Genomic DNA, 21,715 nt, shown 5'->3' on the forward strand with positions numbered 1-21,715 from the left:
ACATTTAATTTTTACAACAAAACAAAAAACTCTTATGGCACAAGTCCTATCCTGAAAACGTTTTCTTACGATCAGAAAAACCTGTTTTTTTTGTTCATCTGTTGTGTAATCTGAAATCAAATGTTCTCTTTGTAAATTAACAGAGGAATAATTCAAGGATTATACACTTATGTCTCCTCCTCGTTTATATATTACAACATTGAAAATCTCATAAATAAGATAATAATATTAAATCTTGTCCTGCAGGATTTTATGTATTTTCTGCAACTTTTCAGAAAAAAACAACAACAGAGAGAAAGGTGAACAGTTTGAGACTGCTACACAGCTACATTTTAATTCCCAAATATTTTTACTTCTTATTCTTTAATAGCTTCTGGGAACGTCAAAAATCTATAGGTAACTGCTCTTCCAGCAATACCTGACTGGTTGAGAAAGGAGACTTTCAAATAAATCTTTCTTTTCTTTAAGGAAGAAGCACCTCCTCTCACGTAAGTGTGTGCTGGAGATGGCAGCAGGTAATGATTTCTTTCCACCATGTACTTGAAGAAACAAGCTCCTGGCAGAGAGGGAAAAATGCTCGACCCCGATCCAATGACAGCTGCTGCAGCCGGGGCAATAAAGCATGACAGCCGACAGAGAAGACGACCACACACAAACATGCTCCCCCCCTGAGGTGGTTATTTTAAACCGCTAAAACACAGACAGACAAGGAAATATATATATATATATATATATATATATATATATATATATATATATATATATATATATACACATTTGTGCCAAACATATCACAGCGACTATATTAACCCACAGGGATTTTAGATGCCCTGCGGACAGAGAGATTGCAATCTCTCGTTTTTGCAGCCGCTCCTTACAGATTAGAAATGTACAAAAAGAGTAAAACAATATCAATCACTTCCTTTATCCTTAAAACTTGTTTTTATTTGGGTTTGTATATTAGTAAACAGCTAAAATCCCAACATATCTTATAAATAAACATTTTAAATAAAAATTCAGAAATATATCCTTTGTAAAAATTCTGAATTGAATGCGATTTAGTCAAAAACACCCATCAAAGACTAGCAACCACTGTAATTTACGAGCAATATGTAAGAAAATAATGAAGCTTAAAAACCCAACCAAAGCAGGACTTTATTCCAGCTTGGCTCTAATGTCTCCATGGTAATAGGGACCAGCAGGAAAAGAAACCCACAAACCACAGTCCAGCACACAGACACTGAGGGTACACATGACTATTTTTCCTGCTCTCTTGGCTGGTTTAATGCTTGGTTGGCTCACACTGACCATGCTGGCCCACAGCCTGTATTCTTCAGCAGACCACCAGCACGCACGCAGAACTGCCACACAGATATTAAGGAATGATGTAAGGGGTCACCCGGAGAGGCCACAGTTTGTTTGAGAGACGCCACCATCAACAGCTGCTGCTCAACTTCAGTCCACAGAGGCTCTAAGATAGCATGAAGACAGATAACCAGTCACAAACGACTGAAGTGGATTTGTTTTCAGGCCTAACACATCAGACTATCTTGTTTTTATCTGTACTTATGAGGAAATGGTGTTCTGAAAAAAAAAAAAAAGAGAAAAATCTGATAGAATTTAGTAAATTTTGTCAGAGCTTTAAAATTTTTGTGAAGCTAAAAAACAAACAAATTTTGCTTTCATTCAATTGATTTATGAATATATTTGCACCTCTGCATATAAAACAGTGCAGATAAAGTTTAATGGCATGTTCTGGAATGCAACGTTGCTAGCTACTAGCACACAACTTTTTGCCCTTCGGTTGTATTTAAGGTAGTTTGTAATGCAAAAGAAAAAGGGGGAAGAAAGAGAATTCTCTTTAAGATAATCAGCTCAGATAAAGAATGAGAGCCCACAGGAGTCTGGGCAATGTTTTCAGAGTTAAGAGGTCCAGCAGTTCCAGCTTACTCTGCCACAGTGCCTGAGGGAATTCCTGGCTACCCCAGTTGTTTGAATGATGGCAGGCAGGAAATGAAGCATGCTGGACTTGCAAAGAAAGAGCGGGTAAGTTCATAAAGATTCTTCCTTACTTTAAGTGTTCAGGATCACATCGCAGGTTGCCTTAAAGGCAAAACGGAAAGAAAAGCTTTAAAGGTACTAACCAAAAATAGGATTACAGGGGGTCCTCTTCTTTGATTTGCTTCTGATTTCCAGCATATTATCCACAAAAAGCAGGAATGGATCCTCATTTAACAAATCCCAGATCAAAAAGTTCTTTTCTTTTCTTTCTGTGGTCCCAAGCATGTAAGTGTAAAGTTTCCCTTAAAAAAGAGAAGCAGACGAACGGACTTTAACTGAGGAAAGAGTGTGCTTTCACTCTGTTCACTTCTTCTGTGTGTCTGTCCGCTGGCTCCAATGAGGTGTGCGTTTGTCAGCGTGTGTGAGCGTTAAGTGTGTGCGTAGCCTGCTCATTTCCTGCCTGAATCCGCTTCTGGGCTCCAGGCGGGCAGGCTGCTCGGGAACACATGGCCATCCAGCGCTCTGCCAGGGGTTCTGCATTCCCCACACACACACATGCATGCACACAAAGCACACACTCCACTCCCCTTAACCCTCTCCAAGCCCCCTGCTGCTACTGCTACTCCAACAAAGACACACACACTCTGCTGTGGTTAAACTCAGCGAGGAGGATCCGAACTGGCTGAGGTTTTTTTTAAACATGGCCAACTTTTCTGTCTTCTACAAGTGACCATTAGGGGTTACATGTGACAGAGGTTCAGCATGACCCATGCAAACAGATGCAAGAGCATTCCATGTAACAGGATACAGGTAAACAGGACAGGATTGTGTATCTTTGCCTCACATGATTTGATATGCCATACATGGTCATGGTATTGATACATAAAAGATTCAACTAACTTAGTGGTAATACGATATAGCCTAATTCTTTGACCTAAATGGATACAATCTAGATAAATAATATATATTGGGAATTTGAAACTATAGAAAAAATGTTTTTCAATAAAAAATTGTTGTGTATGGACATTACAGCCTCAAACATAGAATCCTAGCATTTTGGGTCGTTCAAACTATGTCGACAAAGCCGTCAGCAACGCACATTCAAGCGGTCACCTCCAATGAAAGGTCTGAACACACGTTTTTGAGGTTCCACGTTCAAAACGTTCATGTTCATGCATAGTTACGCAATTTTATACAGCCGTTTTCGGGCTCTACGTACAAAACGCATGGCCAGTAAAAGCAGTCGGGGACTCGGATTTGTTAGTGACGTATGGATTTGGTGAACGCAGACACTGTGACGAGCCTCAAGATGATGTGTTTGTTTTTCAAATAAAGATAAACCAAGGCCACTCTCCTGACATGATGGTAATCCATATCCGCCATTGTAAGGACACTAGAAATGAAGCCGACCGTTTTGGTTTTCTGTCAGAATCACAACATTTGCACAGCTTCAACATTTCACACTAAGCCTCTTCCATCTGTAGGTGGCAGACGTGTGTCAGTAAACAGTAGAAAAAGAAAAAGGAGTGTCCAGTGTAAAAACTATTTCAAATACCTGTTGTGTATGTAGCTTTAGACCATTTTGTTCAAACAAAGTGTCCCATATTATTTTATTCAGGGATTGTTTGAAGTGCTTTTAAAAAAAAGGTTTATATGTTTAGTGCACACAACGCACATGCCTCAATGTGCTTCCCCTTCTGCCAATTGTAATTGACCCAACTTGGTAGAAGCAAGCTTGTGATTGGGCGTCTATGTGTTTGCATGTTTATGTTCATAAAAAGGCAGACAGAAGAGAGCAAAACAGGAAGAGAAACTGACAGTTTGCCAGAAATCAATTACTTATTTCCTGATCCATTTCCTACCTTTTTAACAACATGTTTTTGTCTGTTGTGTAATTCTCAAAACTAGATTGATTTTTCTTTATGTATCCTGTATCCTTTACATCCCTAGTATATAGTGACACACTACAGTGGCGATTGTCTTACAAGTAGCTAACAGTATAAGGCAACACTGAGTTTTCCTATTTTCTTTTTGTCTTAAGGTCACCGAGTTAACACAAAAACATTATAAAAAGTGTGCCCTTATTTATTAATGCCATTTTAGTAAAAGTACAGCTATAGCTTCTCGAAAGCACAGTTGTAGTTTTCTGTTTTACTAACAGTAAAATAGAAACAAGTGCCTGATTTGTTTGTGTTTTATCATTGTCCAAACAGTGGCAGATAAATGAGACCATGAAGAACAAGACTTCTTAATGCGACAGTTCGACTTTTTGTAATAAAGAAAGAAAAAGTAATGAATAAAGAAAAAAGTACGTCAAATTGAAATATTGTGGACTCCATACATTAAGTAAATATTTATAAAAACACAGACTGCAGGTGTTATGATACAATACAATAACTCAAATCAATTTTTGCTTCTCAGTTAGGATTTATAATCCCGACATACTGATCTTTGGGTTGTTCCATTTTCTTTCAAATCAAGAAAACCTGCGTCTCATATTTAAATTCCATCACAATCCAACAATGAGAAACCCCCACACCTCATCTTCAATCTGACAATCTACCATGACAGGACCGCCTCACGTCAGTCAAAATCATCATGTCTCATGGCTTTCTGGCTTTGTTTCTGTGTGTGTTGTGTTACATACCAGCACCGTGCCAGATACATATGCTCCTTAATGAAGACCGAGCCTGAGAGTAGGATGTACCAACAGGTCGCAATGCTGTCTGGGCTGAAAGGAGCAGAACAAAAAGATGCTAAGATAGATAGATGGCACAAAAATATGAATCATTTGATTGCAGGTTTGTGTTCTTCAGGGCAACTGGATGTTAACAAGTTGAATCAAAATTCTGGAGCCTTGAAGAAAAGACTCCTGCGATAACATTACCTGGATGACTGAAAATCCTCTAATAGGTTTAACCGTTAGTTCCTTACCTCGGTCCTCTGGAGCACTGAAGAACCTCATTAAGTGTTTTGACTTTTCTAAATCAAATTTAAATGCACAAATTATGGATAATATTGAAAACTTTTGATCTGGATCCTTCACAGATTGTGGGATTTAATTGCTGTCCACAGAACCCTCAAGAAGCTGGTCATTGGTAGAGACCAAACTATCAAACCTGATGGCACTTCAACCTAAAGCACACTGTGTTGCATGTCCTCTCCTGGTCATGCAACCCTACAAATTCACGTCTGGCAGCATTTGCAGGAATTTCCTTGACTTATTCTTTTCATCATGATGGTAAACAAAGGATATTGACAGGAGGGAGTTGGCACTTTGCATACAAAGACAATACAGCATTCCCTCCTTTATCACGGAAGTTACGTGCTAAAAATAACTCACACCAGGCAAAATCGGCAAGGTATTCACTTTTTTTAAACGATAATTATAGATGAGATTGATTGAAATGGTGTATCGCACAGTTAACCAAGAGGCAAATAGCTAGCGTATCGACTCTAGCCTATGTAACTCATGGGTAGCACATACAAGAAAGCAAAAATGTAATGGTATATGAGTAATGAAAAAGTTTGGAATAATAAGTTAAGATTAATACTATTGATAAATCTGTTTGTTTTATAAATATTTTTTTCTATAATTTAAAAGGTGTGAGCAGACAGCAGAGAGTGTTACACCAGACCAGCTTTGATGAACTGATACTTTGGTTGACTGTTTCCATCTCCTCCCTGTTATCCGGCATGTTTAGCAGAGGAGCGTGACACTAAGTGTGTGTTATTATTTGATGCTAAATTGAGTTTCTAATGCAATTCCAGTGAGCATCAACATGCGCAGCGTCTCTGTCATTGTGTCATCCGTCTCCGTCCTCCTCAATCCATCACATTTCCTCCATCTCAGCTGCCTCCCTCCAACACCTTACCTTCCCCTCTCTCATTTTTCATTCCTCTGTTGTTTTTTTCTTCCTTCTCTGCCTCCACGTTTAATGTACTTCTGTTTACTGTCATCTCCATCCATCTTCCTCTTGTTTTAATTTATCTTCTGATGACTTGTCATTTTTAATATCACATTACTCCTCCTTTTCACATAATCCATTATTACTGCACTCATTCCTACTTGTCACTCATTCTTCATCCCAATTTTCTCCACCCTCATCATGACACGTCCTTTTAAATTTGCACAGTATGCTTTATTAAATGCGTTTCTACACATTATTATCTGCCTCCTTTCACCTTACAGTTCTATCTATTGAACAAAATTTAAAAACAAATGTAAGCCAGAAGTGTTTTATGCATTGGATTTTAATTTAATTATTAAAAGTTTTTATTTTTGCATACTTTTATCTTAACAGATTAATTTAGTCCTGAAGAACACAATTTATATCACAAAGATCAACAAAACTGTTTGTAAATCCAAAAAAACAGTTACAGATGAAGATAATCTGCATTTACTGGTGAGCAGGAAGGTCAAATTAGCTACTAGTAGCAATGATTTATATTCTTTCCCTCATTTATACTTAACAACAGATAATCTTACTTTGTTTTATCCATTAAAAATACTTTATTTACCAGCTTTATCAACCAAGTTAAAGACTGTTTACCGTAATAAACTGGTCAAATCCATAAAACCCTTAGCAAACTTTTGCTTATCTGTGTCCTATTTTTGGAAAGCATGATATGAATGCAATGAGCAAGAGATTGTAGTGGCTTCATATTAGAACAGATAAAAGTGTGTTTTCCAAAAAGTATCTAGTCAGCCACCAATTGTGCAGGTTCTCCCACTTAAAAAGATGAGAGAGGCCTTTAACTTACCTCATAGATATACCTCATTTGTGACATGAGAAAAGAAATCTAGAAAATCACATTGTCAGATTTTTAAAGAATTCATTTGTAAATTATGGTGGAAAATAAGTAACTTGTCACTAACTGGCACAATTAGCGGATGACAAAATAGTTTTTCACTGAACTGTAACATCCTAAATCCTTCTAGACACATCTATCTATAAAACTGATTTAAAAATAATAAATAACCACCATAACAGCTTCATCAACTTTGGGGCGGCTGTGGTGCAGCGGTCGACCCATGATCATAATGTTGCAGGTTCGATTCCCGCCTTGCACACCCATGAGTCGATGTGTCCTTGGGCAAGACACTGAACCCCACCTTGCCTCTGGTTGGAGTCTGGCACCTGTGTTCGGCAGCGGAGCCGCCACCGATGTGTGAATGTGTGTGTGTGACTGTAAAGCGCTTTGGGTCTTGTAGGTAGAAAAGCGCTTTATAAGTATACACCATTTACCGTCAACTTGATTCCAGGAGAACAATATTACCTTTTATAAATTAACTCCAGCACTATGTGTGGACTAAAAACATGTTTCCTGAATGAACTGATAAAAAACGTGTATTTGCTTGTTTGTATGAAACAGCAATGATTAAGAATCATCGTTGATGGAAACGTTTAAGGTGCTTTGCACTTACTCAAACAGGATGTGGTTAGCCTCATGTCTCTCATACTTGGCAGAGGAGCACATCGACCTACAAAGGATAAGCAAACGTGTTACCTTTTGTCTTCTTGAAAACACTTCACCGTCTGGCGACCCATGAACACAGAACACCGCTATCGTCTGTCAGTTAAGGATGTTAGAAACATTCCTTTCAAACGCTCTGAAATTGAATAAACAGTTAAAAAAAAAACTAAACAGTATCTACATCTCTCTGAGTGTCCTTAAGTACCATCAAAGTGAGTAAAGGTTTAACTTTTTTATCTCCAACATATGTCTGTCCCAGAAACTGTTCTTTCAAGTCTAAATGTTAAACATCAGCATTGCTCAGACAGGCCAAACAAAAAGAAGCTGTTTGGTTTACAAAAGAATACGTAGAAATGTTGATATAAAGGCAACAAAACGCATTCAATTGTTTGAGTACCATGAAGAAGGAGAACGTAGTGAACCCAAAGATTTATTATTATAATAGTTTGAGAATGTTAACATATGATTAGAACAAAAAGCATAAAACATGAAATACACTTTAACTGGGGAGTTTAGTGAGAGGATATTAAACTAAATACTGCTGAACAAAGTTTTTTCTGAAGCAAACATTTGTGGCCTTTTTCTGCTTTAAGGTGAAATATGGAGAACACACCTGAGCTGATGTTCCCTGAGATGAGACAGGACCTCCATGTTGTACAGGTGGCAGTAGATGGTTTGCAGGTCCTGCAGGGGACAAAGAACATTCAATCCATATCCACAACTCCCAATAAACAAGCAACAAAGGAAAAGAAATAAAAACTTCATTTTATCTCTTCAACGTTTTCCTGCTTTCTTGAATGATCCAAAATACATAAACACGTTCGGAAAAGTGCGCTAGTGTTGTCAGGAATTTAAGGGGGAAAAAAGGCTTTTAAGGGATTAGCCCATTGTTTAGAGAGAGCAGAAACTCTCGCATTAAAAAGCTGGAAAGCCACACCTACCCGGTGCCAAACACCGTCTATCAAGTTAACAAAGTAGATAAAGGCCTTCTGCCTGACAGGATGCAGACATGCAAACACAAAATCAGTCTAACAAATATTTGCCCATAAATATATCAATTTATCTCAAGCTAACTGGCATTGAGGGCAATTGTGTAAATTTTTTACTTTTCTACATGGTTTCCTTTTTAAAAGGGCTTAAAGTCTTTACTTTCGGCTCATTTTTATCCGCAACAATTTAAATTGAAACATGAAACTTAACACTGAATTATAAATCAATCACAAAAAAGACGATTGTTAAGAGAATAACAAGATCTATGTTTGCAAAATAAATAAATCTTAGAATAAGAGAACACATAAATCACATCAAAATAAAACATCTGGAGGACAATATGAGATCATTTAATGTGCATTTTCTTTTTATTCTCTGTCATCACAAACAGATTTAATAATTCTCAACATCTTTTAGAGAACATTTTTTAATTAGCGTGTTTAAAATCAAATCCTCATTTATACATTGAATCCAGCTGTTAAAAAAGCATCAGTCCATTGTCATTAAGGTGCTGGAGAAGCAGAGACAGGATGGCAGAAACTTTAAAGTTTAAGAATAAGCAGAAAAATTCATTATAAAATAGAAACAGAACCAAAACATGACTAAACCTGAAATGTGACAGATTTGAACATGAACCTGAAAAACGAAAAGATTAAATTGTCAATAAATCCAAATTTTTTTATTTATTCTGTGTTTTTTTTTTTTTTTACAAAATGTTACGTTTTTTCTTCTTTTAGCAGCTTATTCCTTTTAAAGGTTTTGTCACAGTTAGCTGTGTTTCAAAATCCTTTTTTTTTTTATCTAAGACTAAATAAAAATCACGTTTTGTGATGTTTGTTGTTTGTTCTACTCAGTTTTAATCTTATTGCGTATGCTAAATGATGTGAAAGCAACAGTTTGAGGCTGCATTTAATTTGACGATGCAGAGCAGTGAGATGCATGAAATTAAATTGAATCCCCCCCTCCTTAGCTTAGCTACACATAATGAAATAAAGGTGCAGGGGGGAAAGTGATCGGTGTTTATGCAACTTCATAAACCCAAGGAACACAATACATCAGCAGAAACAAAGAGTTTATGAAAAACCTCCCGTACTAATTCCAGAGAAGAATTGTTTTAGGATGTGTTGTGTTTGGGTGCATGCACGCGGGAACCTTGCATGTGCACGTGAGTGAGTCAGGGGGAAACAGGTGAAAGTGAAGATAAACACTGAGGAATGGGGACTTTCTACAACAATGAACCAATCTGGCCTTGATGTTTTGTTGCTTTACGCACGAGGTAGGAGTTGGGTGTGAGTCCAGAGAAAGTATGCAGGAATATTATGAGATGTACAAAGGAGAATGCAGAGGAAGGCAAGGAGAATATCTGAGAGAAAAATCTAAGAAAGACCAAATAGACGGAAAACAGGAAAGATGGAGCGAAAATATGAAGTAAGGCAATAATTTAAATAGCAATTTAACCCAAATATCTGCAATATTATGAAAGGAAGAAAACTTTGTATTAGACCTAAATCAAAATGGGAAAAAAATATCAATTTAAACTTCATATAAGTTACTTAAACAAATCAGTTTTGGACTCCATAAGACCTGTGGAGGAGAACAGCACTGTGTAGCACAGTGACCTGACAGTGGCCCCCTCTAAATCCAATGTGCTGCAGGGGGGGGTTTGTTTTAGCCACAATGTTTACCATAAAGATTCCCCACCTGAGCACAGTAGCATTTGGAAGATGGGTCACTTCACCCGTGTTAGGTTTTTTAAAGGGCCTCTGTCATGCTTTTTTCTAAAGCCTTTCAATTATATTCATATATATAATAATATATTAAATTTGGCACGATAAAGATTTTTTTATGAAATATGAGTTATTTTTGCTGTTTTTTGCTAGTTCTTTTCCCTACCTGTGTGTTAGACAGCTCAACCTCTGAGGGGCCGGTTTTTGCTCCATGCTACACGACATCAACCTAGAGCCGGCCTTGTTTCGCCCCAAAAAAACAACAACACCCAAACTTTAGAAAAGATGGATGTGAATATTGTGGGGCCTTACAAAAGCGCTTGGTCGATCACCGCTATCTCCGCAGAGAAAGTGTGTTAACCTGGGGGCGGAGCTGGGGGCACAGACTCTTCTTGGAAGGGGCTGTTCCCTACTTTCATACTTATGAATGTGAGAACCCCCTCATTTTTCGTGGACAGGGGGGGCTGGTGCTCAGAGCGCAGGTTTTTAGAGGAATACTTCGAAATGCGTGAATGGATCAAAATATTGCTTTGGGGTAGTTTTATGTGAGGAATAAACATTGCAATGCACTTAAAAGCTCAAAAATTTGATTTTGCATGATGCAGGCCTTTTAAAGAGTTCTAGGTTTGTTTGTTTTGTTTTATTTTTCCACTTTAAAAACTTGACATTGTCTTTTAGATGGTTTTCTAACTCCTGTTTTTGAACTGAATTTAACAGAACACAGTTTTTCTTTAAAAGTATCAAGTAAAAGTCGATTATGGGAAGTGCTGCAGCCCTAACCAATCTATAAACTGATAATACATCAGAAAGACAGAGACGATGCAAAAGCCCGCAGCTACACAGTGGAAAGTTATTGACTCACATCTACTGTTAACTGGGCTAGTAAGTACAACAAACTGCTGCAGTAAGCAGCCCTACAGTATGCATATGCATGCTTTAACATACAGAATGTGGGGGCAGGATAACTACAGATGGCCTCAATATCTGCCTGACCCTGGCTTATCTGTGGGTTTTGGCATCATAACAGATACTTTCACCAGCTAAGCCCATCTTAATTAATGGTTTTGTTTTACACGCATGACCAAAAAGTGGATAAAAAGCTCAATTTGACATTACAGCTCACTGAACACTGCTTCTTCTGTTATGATTACAAATCCACAAATCAGAGCCGTAATATGTTGCCTTTCAGGTATTGATTAGTGTAAAGTAGGTCTTCATTGGGTCAGCAGACATACAACAGCAAGATGTCCATGGATATGATTTCACCTCTACTTTGGTCTGATGAACCTGACCTGATCTATGCATGACCAGATCAGATGTCACTGGGCTCACAAAAGAGCAAAGGCTTTGGATCTAAAGCCAGGATCATCCAAGCTGGGATTTCACTTTTTTTTAAGTTTGACTTAAACACAGTTACAGTGGTAACATTTGGACAGAATTCACGTTCAAAACGTCTCCTATTGCCACAAGACTAACCACACAGCTCTGTTTGTAACACGGTTTGTCTGATTTGACAAATACATTCAAAGATAGATGGTAAACAGACAAACGTTTTTTTCTCTCCCTTTTTAACCTTTAAAAACAGAAAAAATATTGAGCCCAATGTCAAAACATCAAAGCAATGTCCGATCTTTTGCTAACCTAAAGACCACGTGCCTTGCCAAGTTGTTGTGTTGCCCGATCCTCCCTCAGGACCGCTGAGCAACATTGCTCACCGATTCCCGACCACTGGCTTGTCCTCCCCAAAGACTAATGAGGTCACCTTATGACCCCATCTGTAATCAGGACATCACAACCTCAGAGGAAATATCCATCGACTCATCACCAGCTGGGCTTTTTAGCTTAGCTTATGTAGTCAAACAATGGAAGACGGAAGTTTAAGTTTTCTATTTTGGAGTTATAAATCCTTTTGTTGGGACAGCATGAGCTACTTAGAGTTCAATTTTATCTTCTCAGATTCAGATTAATGTCTGAAAAAATGATCAACCTTGTTCTGACAGGCTGCTTCATCATATTGATTTTTTGGTTTCAGTGAAACACGGGCAATTTTCTTCAAAACGAGTGAGAAAAACGAAAAATGGTTCAATCCAAACCTTTCAATGTTATTATTTGAATGGCAGCTTCCGACAGGAGTCCAGAGGAGTCATTATCACTGTTTAACATGTTTGCTTTCAGGAAACCTTTTGGATTTGTTCCAAAAGAAAAGATGCTGGCTCAAAAAAATAAAAAAAAAAGTATTACATGATTTAGATAAAAGAATAACAGGTAGCAGAAAACTGAGAAACACAAAGTACAGATGTTAGTACTGGAAAAATGTTGGGGATGCCTTTAAAAGTAACTGTTGAACCATAAAATGTATGTAAAATGATACCCAGAGCTGAGCAGTCTGGTTGGGCTCTATTGCTGATAAGCATGGTAGAGGTTAACTATACCTGCAGTTCTGCTGCCCCCTCCTGGCAGAAATGGTCTTTATCAAAAACTTTGTGGATTCCAGGACTCCACTTAATTTAGCATCATAATGAAAGGAAGAAAACTGAAGGTTTTTTTTTCCATATAACTGGAATTCAATTCTGGCATGCAGGATTTAAAAATGTGACTTTTCAAAGTGTTTCCATCCCTTAAAACTATAACAAGGGTTTCAAGTTTAAACTGACTTTCTTTAAAAGCTAGACTTCAATTTTCAAGGAATTTTAGGTCAAACTAATTCATTACAAATTTATCCTCCTGTGATATAAAATAGTAAAATCTTGTTGGTGTTATTTTTTTTTTGTTATAAACTCCTGACTTTTCAGGAATGAAGTGGGTTCTACTTTCAGCAGTAGAGACAGTCATTAGCATACACCCACCTCCGCTAGAATGTACAGTGTGTGGTGAAAGGCTGCCACACAAACAGAGGACAATTGTCAGCAGGCCATACAGAGGTCCATTCAAGCTGGAAGCATATCCAGGTTCACAAACTTCCTGCCTTCATCGGCAGCCATGAACTTTTTCTTTACGTATCCACCAGATCTCCAAAAGTCTGTCAACAGTGAGCTGATAAACCCCGTAAGTGGCCTTGCAGCTAAGGAAACAAACCCTGTAGTGTCAAATTGCACATTCTTCATATTGATAAGGGACATCCTTTACATAAGTCAATTTAAAAAAAAATTGAAAGTTCAAAATTGACAAGATAGGCAAATATTTTCAATCAACCGCATGTAATATTTACACAGATCTCCCATAAAAAAACTTTTCAGGGAGGATAGTAAAATATGGTTTATATGTTTTAGTTTTATATCAAGTTTAAATCCTCCCCTCTTCAAACTAACATACAGATGTTTACATACTCCACAGTCTTCATGTTTGAAAGAGCAAATATTACAAATGAGGCTATGGAAAAAACTGCAACTAAATTGCCTACACAGCAAAGTGGGAACATTTGGTCTAATCTGAAGAAAATGCGTTTAAAGTCCAGAGATGCAATCGTCTGTTTCAGTTTCTGCCTTACATAAAATAAAGATAAAGGGAGAAAAGCAGGTAGTAAAGCTACACTCTGTTTACTAGAAATGAGAAATGACTTCTGGTTCCTAAAGTGTTATATTACGTAAAATATTATATTTCCTCAAAGCTGCTTCTCCAATTCAAAAACATTTACCAATTTATTTATTTATTTATTTATTTTTGGTTTTTGAAATATTTCCCAAAGAAAGTTTTAGAGCTAAACTACAATCAAACAAAGAACAATCAGTTTTCACACATGTTAAGCCTCACATTTAAACATTTACTGTCAACATAAACAAAGAAAAAAACAGGCGTGTGGGGAAAGAACTGCACTGAGAAAGCTCTGCAGAGTTCCCATGGAGTTCCCAAAAATGTGGTTACTTTTGCTTATAAAAAGCCTGGTGACGACAGCTGTGGTGCTTGTGTTGGGCAGCCAACAGAAACAGCGAGGAAGAAGGAGGGAGAGGAGTAAATCCTGGTCCGATCACTGCGTAGTTGAAAACCCAATTCAAACGAAAACACGTTCTACTAGCAAACGACCAGGCAAAACTTGAAGTTTGTGTACGAAAAGGTCAGACTGGCGTATTTAAGCACCGCTTTACATGGGATTCTTTAACTCTTACAATAAACGCAAGTCTGATACCATTTCTACCAGCCACACAAAAAAATGGAAAATCTGACGCTACATGAAATTGTAGCTCCAGTTTCTATTGAATAAATGAACATGGCTAATACAAAGTAATTGGAAATCTTTCCCTTTATTCATTTTATTGGTCATCTCAGCGAGAATTCTTTGGTAAACCTACTAAATGTCTTGAAACCTATTATTTACATGCCATAGCAGCAACATAGCTTAACCATGGGGACTTTCTACATTTAACTGTTCATCCCTGTGGTCACTCTAACACCTATTTATGTTACTTCAACAATGACACACACATTACCATTGTCGTGCCCCATTTGCTAAACTGTAACTCGTTTTACACTTAACCTAATTTTTTTTTCCCGGCCACAGCTTTTAGGAGCTCAACAGGAAGAGCCAAAAAGCATTTAATCACCTGCGGCTTTCCGCAGGGTAACTTACTTTCTCCATGACTGCTGGCCTCACAGCAGCCAGAAACGGTGTGTTTTAAGCTCTGGTAGACAGAACAGACAGCAATCAGCTGAACTGCAGACCTCAGCTGGCAGGCAAAGCTTGTAGACAGACTGTTAAGTTTGCACAGGCACACAAACAGAAGCATGCAAACATGAAGAAGCATGTAAGCCAGCACTGCTGCGCTGACGCTCTACAGCAGTCAAATAAAAGCATGCGATGATCGCGCCCGCTTCCACATAGCTGTCATCTCCATGGCCCTGTAGCAATGGGCGGGCTTTCAGATAACTATTTCAGAACAGGGGCTCCGTCACCAATGTGTTCAGACAAGCACACTCACTGCTGAGCACTGTTTGGGTTCTATGATTTATTTGGGTTGCAAACGCAAACATTACCAAGTGTCTTACAGCTGGGCCTAATAGATTTAGCCTGCCTGAGAGACGAGAAGAAAAAACTTTCCATTTGAGCCTGAATTAGTTTTATAGGAGTATCAGATGTTTCTTAAGCCCTCAGGGTGAAGGAAGAACCAGATGAAACTGGAATGTCTGCCTTTTGGACAGAGCAATGTAAGCATCAGCTGAAATTTACCCCAGAAATATAGAAATTGAACACACGTGTATGTTTTCCTTCTATTGGTTGGATGATAAACAGGGACTATTGATGAAAAAAATGTCCTTAAATGGAAATTGAGGTCTAGAAACTAACCTCTATGTTAGGAGTGTGTCTAAGTCAGGTCTTATGAGGAACTTCGGGCCAGAAGTGAGTCGTAAAGCAAATTGAAATACACAGAGGCAGAAAAACAATAGTCCCTTCTGCTGAATAGTGCAACCACATACGATAAATATTTTTGGATATATTTATATAGCTTCCTACTTCAAATCACAAAATCCTAAGTCTCCGACCTCCAGCTGCTTGAAACACCGACCCTACAAAATTTCCTGGAGAAAAAGACTAATTTGTGGCCAAAAATAATTTCCCCTACATATACACTTGTAAGTAATTTTGCTAAATAGACATGTGTTTCCAATCCTCAAAATATGGAAAAGGATAGAGCAGCTCAAACGAGTTCAGTCAGGAGGAAATCCATTCATGGAGGGACAAAATAAGAGGCTTTCTTCTAATAATTAAGCTCTCTGTGGTGGCATGCCATTAGGTTACACAATGTCATTAAACTAATTGCAATGAGCATTTCCCAAGTTTTTAAACCCTTGTGCTATCCTAGGCACTTTAACATTGGGAGTTGGGTCACTAGACACCACAAGACTGAACTTTTTTCTTCTATGATTTGTGATCTTCACTGGTGTCCATGGATTACATGAAATCTTTCCACCTTTATCCACCTTTGTCATGGTAGGGAGAACACGTCAATGGTCATCTTGACCCCATAGGAGAGCACAAGGGTTAACCTTGAAAAGAGTACCACATGTAAACAGTCTTCTCCAGGCCGTTTCTACGTTTGTTATGGGTTTAAGGTTTGACCCTTGAGAAAATGGCCAGCATCTTACACTCCTTACATCGCTCTTCCACTATTTCCACTTGGCAATGTCATCTGAGAATCTGGCCCTTTGATCAACAAAGTGATAGATAAGCCTGGTCATTCACATCCAGAAGCAGTTAGTAACAGGTTTTTAATAAATAATGTGTGTAAACCTGAATCCAGAACAGATAAAAACACAACCCCAACAAGCGACTGGACAAACTAGAAAGAACAAAACTACATCTGCTGTACTTACATTTCTACAAAAACAAGACTATTTCCCCTCATTTTACTTATCGTAAAGGTATTAGGTTTTTATAAAATGTAGATATGGGTCATTTGAACCCAGTTTAGGGCAGAGAAAAACTTGCGATATGCGATATTAGTGATTAATACTGCGATAAGGATATCACTTGAAGTATATGAACAAATAATAAAACAACCGTCATTCCCATTTCACTACAACAGTTTAAAAATTACACTCCAAAGCCCTTCGTCGACACAGGAGACGAACATCTAACATTAAAGGGCTCCATCCGATTGGTCAACAACATAAATGCGTCCATCTGATTGGTCAAATGCATAAATCTTTTTTTTGATTCGCTTAATACCTCAAGCTGCCATGAGATTGTTTTAGCACATTTAAGGTAACCATTTATTGCAAATGTTGCCGCCTTTTGCGATATGCATATTGCACAGCTTGATATTGCGATAACGATAAATTTGCGATTAATTGTGCAGGCCTAACCCAATTTGTTCCATCTTCTTTTCTCCTGAATTGCTTTTTCAACACTCCTATTGATCTGTTCTATGATAGATGATCTGGACCGGAATGTGTTACTGTCACTGTAAAAAAATTCTTTAAAGTTAAAAAATCAGGTTGAGGAGTTAAAAATGTATGTTTTACTGGATCATTACGTTGTTAAAAGTGAGTAAACGATGTAAGTTTAGATGTGTCTCGTAATTAAAGTCTGGTTTACAGGTTGGGTGGGGGAAACTTCATCTCAGTTTGACCATCACAGAAACCAGATTTACTCATACAAACTTTGTGTCAAGGATAAGCATTAGCCTGTAACAGCTAGAACATTTCCAGAAACATTATTGTGACAAAGTGGGATAAAATAAAAGTGATTATTTTCCTCCAGTTTAGGAAACCTCTTGAAATGGTCTCGCATTGCTTCCTTTGTCAGTATTTGACTGGCTTAGTTTATTTTCAAAACTGCTACAGACCTCACAGACCACACTGTCTACTGTCAGTCAAAATGCTCACATTATAAATGTAATTTCTGGAGTTAAAGTACCTCTACAAACTAAATGAACTCAAAGAAAATCTCTAAAGTCTGTCTTGTGCTCTATGAAAAGTGCACAAAGTAAACAAGAAAGAAGCAGAACGGCATTATCTGACTTAGATCTAACGGATGTCTACATGCTCCGTCTTCATTTCCTCAGCAATCACTTACGGTAACCAAAATTAAACACGTGTTCTCCTTAATTAACTTTTGAAAAAGCCAACTCTGCCATAGCTGCTGTGCTTTCATCATAGGGTAAGATGTGTAGAACATGAGATCTGCACAGTATTGACAAAGTGTCTATGGGGACCTCACTGAGATAGTGTGAAATATTTTGGCCGGCTAAAACATTGTTCACACAACTTTGCGTATAGCGCCAAATGTCTCACTTCAGTATGAACAATCCTTTGACACGAAGTACCAAGACAATCTTGTTTTTAATGGGCCATCAGGTTGAACAGCTAATACAAATGCTTTGGTTGGGCAGGCAGGAAATTTGTGGAATGTCATTGTCACATTCCAAGCATTTCAGAGCTAAGTACTGTACGTTCTTGAGAGATCTGTCAGAGACTGATCCCACTGAAAACGAAAACAGATAAATCAAAGAGTGTAGGAGTGTGGACATGGATGAAAGTGATTCCTGTGGGTGCAAATATTTGATTCAACATACAAGCAAGAAGGAAAAGTGAACAGGTGTTGAAAATAAGAGTGCTGCCACCATATATATAATTAAGCCCAAAGAATACTGAAATGAAAAAAAGGTGCTGGTTTTACACTTATAGATAGAAGCTGAAGGCCTTTACACTGAATTAGACTTCTTCTGAGAAGTCTTAGTTATCTTAAGTATCTTGTCTCTGAAGGCTGTAGCTACTCAACCACACCCAGACAGTTTTGCATAAATACTTGCGGTTGAGCAATCAGCGCTTGGATGTTGCTTCTAGCTAAATACTGTTAGTCTATTCAGGCTGATTTGCATTTTCTGGGCTTAATGTTACTGCACAGACTTGAAAAAAACCCAAAACAATTCTAATTCCTAAGACAAAATGCCCCATATTAGCCAAGTATGCCTTTATGCATTTAGACGATCTGAAGAACCCTTCTTATCCGAACAATTGACTTTTAAAAATGCCAAGGAGGGGAAAGGTTTATATCCAGCCAAACTTCATTCTTTCAAAGTTAAAAGACTGACAAGGTGATTGGTTCCATTTCTAGCAGGTACCTTGTTCTCTTCAACAAAACCTTGTGTTTAGATCTTTTGCATCTTCAAATCCAATTGTTAGTTTGTTAGGTCTGAGACAAAAAGGCCAAAAAGACATCACATGCAAAAATGTCTCCATATTGACTGAAAACCTCAAACATAAGACACAACATGACAGTTGTGGCCAAATGACACAAAATAACAGTACTTTTTTTTTAACTACTGAATACTGTGTTTGCCTCTTAACAAATGCTGTGTAAGGTTCATATTATATTCAAACCCATTGTTGCCTAAAAAGTGGCAGTGGCCCAGGGCAAAGGGCATAGTGGAGGGCAGAGAAAAAAGGCCAGACAAGCTTTCAGAGGCCCACGGTTGGTGTTTTGATGTGGACAGTGACACCGTGTTTCCACAAAGAACTCTGCCAAACAAAAGGCCACCCTGAATCCCTGCTTTTGTCAGCACTACTCAATCATGTTCAAAAAGGAAGCAGTGGACAGCCGATCGTTCTCAAAAGCAGGTGATGAAACAATTGAGGCTTAGTTTAATGTTTCACCTGAGAATTTGACAGAGATGCAAGCGCCTGGGTGCTGGCAGAAGCAAGTTGTTAAACATTTTTAAATATGGATTTTACAAGCCATAACATCAACAGCCCCAAAAAAATTAAGACTTTTAAACTGAAAATTAATTAGATTTGGTTCGTTATGAAACATCTACCAGCATACTTACAAAAGCATTAAAGCATCAGCTGTTTTAGACACAATTTTCTGGACAACAAATTATTTGTTTTCACATAAACCACCAAAAACACTGCTGGTTCTTTCATTAAATACAGCTGTACAGCTCACAAGCAATGTCCCTTAACCCTGCAGAGAATAGTGCACTAACCACTAGCTGTTCTTGACATTTACTTTTATTTAACTTCAAAACAAAGAGGCAGGAACAAGTTCAAGTAGAAGCTCTTTTCTCGCACCCTGCTCCAGTGGGTGTTAGCAATGCCAGGCTGCAGTCAGGAATGCTGCTGTTGTTGACTGTGAGCTGTTCGTACAAGGATTCACAGGGAAGGAAGAGCGGAGGAAGCCAACATACAATTTATGAGACCACCAAATGTACAAAAATGCAAGAAATGCAGTTCTTTTATCTGAAATAGCTGCAGCAAGACTGACCCTGAGATGCAAAAATATAGGACAACACATAATTTTAGGGCAAGGTTATAAAACATAAAATAAAAATTCACATCAGATTGATCTTCACTAGGATAATTAATACAAATGTATTCAAATCTGTGCAATTATGTCCCTTCAAAGTAATTTTTTTTAAGGGACTGTTTTCAGTTTGTAATGTAAGATTTTTAAATGTTGGGATTGAAAGTTCCAACTTTGTTTGTTTTGTTTTTTTTAACTTGTCCAGTCCAACAGCTGAGCACACAGATAGAAGCTGAAGGTCCCTTGTGTTGGACAGATTTTATTGTTAGAACAGGGAGTTCTGGATCTTCTAACACAGGGTTTTTCAACCTTTATGGAGCCACGGCACACTTTAACCTTGATAAAAATCCCGCGGCACACCAGCATCAAAACATTTGAACATCTGTGGAAGAAGCTGAAACATGCCATTTGGAGAAGACACCCGTCAAACCTGAGACAACTGGAGCAGTTTGCTCATGAGGAGTGGGCCAAAATACCTGTGGGCAGGTGCAGAAGGCTCGTTGACAAATACAGAAACCCTTTAATTGCTGTGATTGCCTCAAAAGGTTGTGCAACAAAATATTAAGTTATGGGTACCATCATTATTGTCCAGCCCCATTTCATTAGTTTGTTTTTTAAATAATTCTGTTAATCAACAACTCAAAGTAAAGGCTGATTTTGATTATTTAATATTCAATACATTTTAATTTATTGATACTTTTGAACGTTTCAAGTCATTTCAGTGAGCATTGTGGGCTTTCTTTCTTTAACTGAGGCGTACCAACAATTTTGTCCACCACTGTATAGTCCAGTTTGGAAAGTACATGGCAGGCAAGCATCTTAACGTTTAACCCAATCTTCACAGTACACACCTCTGCAACTACAGTCATCTCCTGCTTGGCTTCTCTGACAAACATTTCGCACTTGTTCTGCTAACTCAAACTATCTTAAAATAGCTGTGTAGAGGCAGGTCTGCACCTAGGTGGCTCATCGCCTACTTCTACTCAATTAAAATAGAGTCAAAGCTGCATCAAGAATAAAGTATTTTAAGAACCACATCTTTATCATTTAATTAGATGCCAAGAGAAAATGAACTTAAAGATGTGAGAAGCTGGTCATACAAGACTAAAAGTCTTGCTAAGTCCTATCTGTTGTTTTGACCAAATAATGAACCAATTCCAAATCAAAATAAGTTTTAGTTTCAGAAAGGTTGAGAAAATAAAAGCAGAATAAAACAAGAAACATGTTTCCTTGGGCTGTAACGAGTGACCAAATACTCACATACAAAATCTGTTCCGGACAAATCGAGTACGAAAATTTGTGAAGTTTGAAATCAATCATTTGAGATCTTTATAATTATAGTAGAGTAGGGCTGCACAATATACCGCAAATTTATCGTTATCGTGACATCAAGCTGTGCAATATGCATACCGCAAAAGATGGCGAAAATCGCAATAAATGGTTACCTTGACCCTTGTGCTATCCTAGGCACTTTAACATTGGGAGTTGGGTCATCTAGACCCACTAGACAGTGCACTGAACGATTTTTCTTCAATGATTTGTGATCTTCACTGGTGTCCATGGATTACATGAAATCTTTCCACCTTTATCCACCTTTGTCATGGTAGGGAGAACACGCCAATGTAAGGGTGGGGTCATCTAAGATAGCACAAGGGTTAAATGTGCTAAAACAAACTCATGGCAGCTTGAAATATTGAATAAATGAAATAAATCCCTTTATGCATTTAACCAATCGGAAGGACCCGTTTACGTTGTTGATTAATCAGATGAGCCCTTTTAA

At 37.9% G+C, this 21,715-nt stretch overlaps 1 protein-coding gene across 11 annotated transcripts in view; it reads right to left on the minus strand.

Moving 5' to 3' along the window:
* rapgef6 (Rap guanine nucleotide exchange factor 6) overlaps window positions 1-21,715 on the minus strand; it is a 120,130-nt gene that overhangs the window by 83,712 nt on the left and 14,703 nt on the right. For 10 of the 11 annotated variants that reach the window (XM_020708658.2, XM_020708661.2, XM_011483175.3 and 7 more), the window contains exons 2-4: window positions 8,093-8,163; window positions 7,430-7,486; window positions 4,649-4,732 (exon numbers count right to left, since the gene is read on the minus strand). In XM_020708658.2, coding sequence (XP_020564317.1) covers window positions 4,649-4,732; window positions 7,430-7,486; window positions 8,093-8,163 — 212 coding nt within the window. Of the gene's footprint in view, window positions 1-2,144; window positions 2,475-4,648; window positions 4,733-7,429; window positions 7,487-8,092; window positions 8,164-21,715 lie in introns of those variants that run through there. The other variant, XM_020708663.2, reaches the window with a different exon arrangement.

Source organism: Oryzias latipes, chromosome 14 (genome assembly GCF_002234675.1).
Source record: "Oryzias latipes chromosome 14, ASM223467v1".
NCBI lineage: Eukaryota > Metazoa > Chordata > Actinopteri > Beloniformes > Adrianichthyidae > Oryzias > Oryzias latipes.